The 7,241-nt window shown below is 33.7% G+C and overlaps 1 protein-coding gene across 1 annotated transcript; it reads right to left on the reverse strand.

Moving 5' to 3' along the window:
• Positions 1–5,488: 5,488 nt before the first annotated feature.
• LOC127791522 (signaling peptide TAXIMIN 1-like) lies at positions 5,489–6,174 on the reverse strand. The gene is made up of 2 exons (XM_052321443.1): positions 5,907–6,174; positions 5,489–5,805 (listed from the first exon to the last, which is right to left on the reverse strand). Exons 1-2 carry the CDS (start codon positions 6,014–6,016, stop codon positions 5,682–5,684), a joined length of 234 nt encoding a protein of 77 aa, XP_052177403.1. The 5' UTR covers positions 6,017–6,174; the 3' UTR covers positions 5,489–5,681.
• Between the last annotated feature and the right edge of the window lie 1,067 nt (positions 6,175–7,241).

The following is a 7,241-nucleotide window of genomic DNA, read 5'->3' on the forward strand; positions in this document are numbered from 1 at the left end:
CTCTGTGATTTTTCTTCCTAGTTCCATTGCTGTTGCACTGCACGTCTACACCTCGCTGCCAACCTGCCACACTTCATTACACTCATTCTCTTACCATCACACCTTGCCGCCACACTCCTCCTCTCAAAATCGTATCTGGCCGCTGCTTGTGCTTCTAATTCAAGAGGTTAGTCTGGTTCTTTTTTCTTCTTTTTTTTCGAAATTTACAGTTACTTGGGGCTGAGATTTTATGCAATATAAGTGTGGTTGGAGATGAGATTTTATGCAATATTTTATTTTTCCTTCCTCTGCCTTCTTCGAAAAAAACCTTCTGTTGGCTTCTCATGGGTTTGTGGTAATTTTCTTGCGTGGAATCATCCTCCATTTCGTTGCAACATTTACGTTATAATTAAAGTTACTCAAACTATAATTAAAGTTTGAATCATCCTTCAATTGCGTGGAATTTTCTTAAACTATAATTAAAGTTTGCTGTTTGTTGTAACTATTTTCTTTGTTTATGAATTATGAATTCTGTTACTAGTTTCATTGTTGTTTGCCCCATTAATTAATTTGTTTATGTAATATTAGTTGTAATATGTGTAATTGTTTGTGTTTTTATTTGTTTTTAGTAAATAGAAACTGTTGACTCAAGATCAACTCCAAATAGTAAAGAGCAGTCCTCAGATCAATATACTCCTAGTCAAGGAGCAACTATTAGACATAAAAAAGACATAGCATGGAGATATGTTACTGAAGCACAAAATTCTGAAGGAAATAAGGTCTTAATATGTAGTTTTTGTCAAAAAAAGAATGTAGGAGGAGGTATTAATAGAACGAAGCAACATTTAGCTAGAATGAAAGGAAATGTTGACTCTTGTAAAAAAGTTCCAGGAGATGTGAGGTTTTTGATTCAAGGGTCATTACAAGAGAACTTGCAAAAGGCAAAAGGCAAAAGAAAAGAAGAGTGAGCCTCAATTTGATGATGATGATGATGATGAGATTGAAGAGATCCAACATTTTACAATTAAAGATGGTAAAAGTGGTAGTTCTACATCCTCCAAATGGAAGAGAAAAGCTAGAGAGATGACATCATTTTTTAAGTATGGAGTTCAAGATTCTAAACAACCTTCCATTAAGGCTTGTGTGCAAAGTAAAGAAAGATGGCATGACACTGACATGGCAATTGCTTTATGGTTTTATGATGCATGTATTCCTACAAATGCAATGAATTCTCCATTTTTTCAAAAAGCAGTTGACAAAATAGCTAGTATGGGTCATGGATATAAGGCTCCTAATTATCATGCATTGCGTGTTAATTTATTGAGGGATGTGAAGACACAAGTCAAGCTAATTATTGATTCTTTTCGATCACATTGGGCTGAAGTCGGATGCACAATTATGGGTGATGGATGGACAGATGCTAGGTAAAGGCCATTGATTAACTTTTTGGTGTATTGTTCAAAGGGCCTATCATTCATCAAGTCTATTGATGCCTCAAATTTCATAACGGATGCTGAAACATTAGGTAATCTTTTTGCAGAGATTGTTGAGTTTGTTGGTCCAAATAATATGGTTCATATTGTGACAGAGACAATGGTGCTAATTATAAAGCTATTGGGAGGAAACTTTCAGAGAGATATCCTACTATTTGATGGTCTCCATGTGCAGCTCATTGTATCAATTTGATTATGAAAGATATGTCAGAGATGAATGATGTGAAAAATGTTGCTACTTTAGCTTCAAAGGTCATTGTTTTCATCTACAATCACAAATGGACCTTGAATTGGTTGAGGATGAGGCCTGGTTGGAAAGAGATAGTTCGTCCAGGAGCTACTCATTTTGCCACAACATTTATTGCATTGAAGAGTTTACATGATCACAAAGATCACCTACAAGCTTTGGTGGTAAGTGATGGCTATAAAAAAAATTTTAAGATGCCAAAAGGTAGAGAAGTTAAGCAAATTGTTTTAGATGAAAGATTTTGGAACAATAGCTTGATCTTTGTCAAAATAATGACACCTTTGATACGCCTTTTGCGCATTTGTGATTTTGATGAAAAACCATCTTTAGGGTATGTTTATGATGGAATGTATAGGGCTCGTAAAGGGATAAAAAATTTATTTAAATGAAGGAAGACTTTGTACAAGCCTTGTACCGCATTGATCAAGGGACGATGGGATAGAATGTTACGCCATGATCTTCATGCTGCAGCATATTGGTTCAATCTAGTTTTTCAGTATGATCAAGAAAATTCTTGCAAAAAGCCAGAAATTATGAAAGGAGTTTTGGATGTAATTGACAAGCAAAAACTTTACAAGAAGCAAAAACTAGTTGATGAGATTCCATTTTTTCGAGATAAAGAGAAAGGTTTTTCATGAGATTTGGCTATTACAAGTTGTAAGACTATTAGACCCGGTAAGCATAAATTAAACTTGTTATTTAAAATTTACTTATCAAACTTGTAGTTTGATATCTATTATCTAATGCATTATATTGATTTGTCTTTGTTTATTTAGATGATTGGTGGAAGATCTTTGGTTATGATGCACCAACTTTGCAAAAGTTGGCAATAAGAATTCTTAGTCAAACATCTTCTTCGTTTGGATGTGAACGCAATTGAAGTGTGTTTGAGCGTATACATACTAAAAAAAGAAACAGATTAGAGCATCAAAGGCTCAATGACTTGGTATATGTTCATTACAATTTGCGTTTGCAAAATAGGTACGAAACCATTTTATACAAGAATTTATTTATTTTATTTGTTCTTATTTTCAAACATTGATTTAGTGATTGTTTTTACTTTTTATAGGTCTAAAGTAGACAAAAGATCTTATGACCCTGTTGATTATGAATCAAACGACAAAACAGAGTTTTGGATATTAGAAGAAGAGGAAGAAGGTGAACTTGACATTGATGAGCTAGAGGGTATGATTGAAGAACATCCAAAAAATGATGAAGACAATGAAAAAGCTGAATTTATGGTACTTGATGAAGATAATGAATATGGCAGAGGTGGTGCTTCACTAGAGGAAGATGAAAATAATGAAGAAGATTGGTTGCAATCTCTATTATGAGTTTGAAATTGTGTTTGTTAGAGATAATTTGAAATTGAGGACTTGTGATGATTTTAGCAGCCTAAGAAGATTGGGCATGGGCATTTGACAGGTCTTGTGATGATTTTAGTTAAAATTATATTGATATTATTAATTATGGTCTCTAAACCATTTTCAATTCCCTTGATTGCGTATTCTGGACTTCTTAGGCCGATAAACGTTCTTGTTGATTTTTATTAGTTAAGATATGTATGTCCTATTGAGCAATCATTCCCATGCCATTAATTATATTGATGATTTTAGTTAAAATTATTATAATTGTATTGATATTATTGATTATTTATTTTGTTAGGATGATTAATTATAATTTTTTGTTAATTATTTATTACAAGGTATAAATTATCTTTAATAATAGTAATGTCTTGTATGTGTCCATATATATATATATATATGACATCATCCAGTCGGATCACTCCGATTCAACCGGTTGGACCAACTGACCCGTGACCCACTTAATAGACTGGTTCGCTCTCCGGTCCGATTTTTAAAACATTGGATATGAATGTATTTATCTAATAAAATAATAAAAAATTTAATAAAATAATTGAATACTAAAATTCTATTTGATTTCGAAAATATATACAACTCTTAATAGGTCTTGATGGAAGGTTATATCTAAACCTATAAATAAGAGTTTGGTCATCTCTCTACCCCAATCAACAAAAAAACAAATTAACATTCAATTTTTCTTCCATCATCAAGATCAAGAGATTAAGGGAGAGAAATCAAATCCTGTTATTCTCTTCATCAATTGGCCGACTTTTACCTCTTGAAGTCTTAATGGATCAATGTTCATTTCATTTATTTATACTATGTGAAAAATAAGAAGTTTCAAGATTTATGGATATAATGTTTGTTGTTTATTGTTTTCTTTATAAGCAACACTATGATTTACATGTGGTATCTGAGCAATGATTTAGAAACTCATATTTTTTTCATTTAAAATTGTATGATTCGTGCCTTTGGGTTAGTTTAAATTGTAATAATTATTTTGTATTTTTAAAAATAGTGCGCACATCTCATCGTTAACCAACTAAATAAAATGATCATTTTTTCCTTATATTTGAAATATTTTTTTTCCCTTTTCACTCCTTTTTTTTCCATCATTTTCTATGTCTTTTCCCGTTATTCATTCTCCTATTTTCAATGGTCAACAAAAAGTCGACAACCATCTCTTCTTGCCTCTCTCCTTTCCTTCTCTACTCCCTTCCCTCTACGCTCTCACATCTTCAATCATCAACATAATATGGGTTTAATTGAATTAAGTTTAAAGACAAACTTAGGTTCAATATCTCACTACATCTTTCCAAAATGAAGACAAACTTAATTTGATTTTACATTTTAATTTTTTTTATTTCTTTTAAATTTTAGTTTTTACAATCTTAATATTTGTTAGACATTTTCATCTGAATTATAGGTATCTTGTTTCAGATGTTACAATTTGACTTTGTTTTCTTACCATTTTAATTTTAATCAATTTGTAAGGTATTGAATGGATTTGGGGTGAGTTTTAAGGAAAATTCAATGCAATTGGGTAGGTGGTTTAGAAGTAAAAAAATGTTACTTGTACAAATAATTAGATTATCGAGAGGATAACCGAATACAACAAATAACAAAAATGCTCACCCAATTTGCAGATTTACCACCCCTGCCCTTGGTTGCTTCCTCTCTCCTCTGTCATGGTCACCTCCAGCAAGCATCGCCTCGCCTCGCCTTACCTCATTGTCGCCTTCACCTTGCCGACCACCAATGCATCCTCTCATCGCCTCGTTGCAGCGCCTCGCACGACTGTCTCTGCATCCTATCGTCGCCCCACTATAGTGCCTCGTGCGATTGTCGTTGCATTCTATCGTTGCCTCACTGCAATGCTTCACGCTGACCGTCGCTGCACCATCTTGTCACCTAGTCGCTGTCGCCTCTAGATGAGATCTTCATCCTATATAAAGCCCAATCAAGCTTCATGAAGCAAGCTTGATCGAACTTCATTCTCGGATGAAGCCTAAACTTCTCCCTTTCGTAGCATCTTGATTATTGATGATGAAGTCTAATTTATGAAGTTCGATCGGACTTTATCTTCGGATGAAGTCCGATTTGCTCATCGAATTTGTCATCTTCTCGGTACATATAACATCATCCTTAAAAATAAGTTTGCTGTGGGGATCCAGAACACTCCGAGAATAGGGTAAAGATTGATTTTTGAAAATGGGTTTAGGAATTTAAATTTGAGGGGAACGATGGAACTGTTCCCTACCCTCCCCTATGCCATTATTATTATTTCAATTTTTTAGTCATAAAAGAGACTCGCAATTAAATTCAATTTTAAAAATCTTTTTTCTCGTATTGGAAAGAAAGCCAAACAGCGGCTAAGAACACATAGAACAGCATAAACCAGAAAGTCAAAAAGAGGGGAAAACCCCAAACTCCACAATCAAAGTCAAGTCATGGCTGAAGTGAATCGTATCAACGGTAGATTAAATTACACAATCAGTAACTACGGAAAATTCAATTAACTAGACAGAAGCAGAGAGATTCAGCCACAATAATTGTACAAAAAATTAACCGAGGAAGAGGGGAATTGGGAAAGTAAAGCTAACAGGGGATCTGAGAGGTGAACCACTCCATAACGTGAAGAGGAGCTTTGATGAGCTCCAGAGCCAATTCCACGATCACCGTCACGCACAGGCAACACGGGCATATGCAAGTCAACGCCAGCCTTCAGATTTTCATATTTACTACTCATCAATTTCGATTTGATATACACAAAATACACATAGAAATTACGGAGAGAGAGAGAGAGAGAGAGAGAGAACGAACCCAACGATCCAGACCACGATGCCGACGAGGGAGACCAGCAGCGCCAGAAAGGCAAAGGGAAGGCCCAATAGGAAGCCGAGCGGTCTGCAATCGCCGTCGCCGCAGCACATGATTCTCTATCTATTGTTAATCTCCTTCTCTCTATATATAAATATGTCGCCGGAGACTGATTCGCCGGAGGACTGGTGTTGTTCGTGCTCCCTCTTTCTCTTCTCTCCTCTCTCTCTTTCTCTCTCGCTCGCACGCTCGCTTTGCTTTCCGTCCGTTTGGATATAAACTGGCGAATATTTACAGCCTGGGACACAACACGCCTAATTATTTTATTCCTTTCTTTTTATTTTGTTCCGGAAAAATGATATATTCCTAGAAACACCAAAGCAAAGAGAATCTCATTTGATCCACGTGATAATGATGTTGACCACCACCTTATAAACCACGCGATGTTATTACCCAAAAATAAATAAATAAATAATAATAATTACCTCCAAAATAATTAATATTAATAAATTACAAATTCGATACTCGACATAGATAAAGGATAAAAATTTTGTTTGTGATTTACCTTCTATTCTAAAATCGAAAGATTTAATGCCACAACACAGTATTTAAATTGTACTTAAAAGACAAGTATTAAACTTTAATTTTTATATGCAAAGGGGTACTCAATGATTATAATTATAATAATTGCATATAATTATTTAAAATATTTTATTTTAAAATTAAGTATGGAAGAGTTCTCTTGCAAACAATAATTTTTAATTTATTTTTTATATAGTAATTACTAGACGTAAAAAGAACATTTTATCATGGAATTTTATAAGGAACTATTTGGATATCATAACTTATTTTTCTTATAAAATTAATTGGGATATAAATAAATTAATATATTGTCGTAACACAATGGATATGAGTTGCTGACTGGGGGAAGCAAACTATGACTTTGCCAAGGACGTGCCTTCCAAGGAGGGGGAAGGGCAATCATAGTATTAGTTTACTAATAATGAGTTACTTTCCCAATGTTATGTTATAAACACGCTTTGGATTTGATGTCTAAGGCCCTTTTTGGTATTTGCTTTGGCAAAGTTGGTTTTTTCTTTCGACCGACTCACTTTTTAACTTCATTTTTCATGTGATTTTTTAAATGCAAATTTCACATTTGTCTTGATGAAATGCTATGTGATTTATTTGTCAGTTATATTAATAAAAAATATTAAATTAATGATTAATATAATATCATCCTAATACCAAGATGGAACAAAATTTATTTACATACAATAGCACAATTGATTGTATGGCCCACTATCTAAATACACTAGCTAGCACCCTAATTTACAA

The sequence above is a fragment of the Diospyros lotus genome, chromosome 15, assembly GCF_014633365.1.
Source record: "Diospyros lotus cultivar Yz01 chromosome 15, ASM1463336v1, whole genome shotgun sequence".
Classification (NCBI taxonomy): Eukaryota; Viridiplantae; Streptophyta; class Magnoliopsida; order Ericales; family Ebenaceae; genus Diospyros; species Diospyros lotus.

Bases quoted from the DNA above. Each gene is read 5' to 3' on its own strand.
- LOC127791522 (XM_052321443.1), bottom strand. From the start codon at position 6,016: ATGTGCTGCGGCGACGGCGATTGCAGACCGCTCGGCTTCCTATTGGGC. The intron at 5,806-5,906 runs GTTCGTTCTCTC...GAAAATCTGAAG, and splicing joins ATCGTGGTCTGGATCGTTGG to GCTGGCGTTGACTTGCATAT.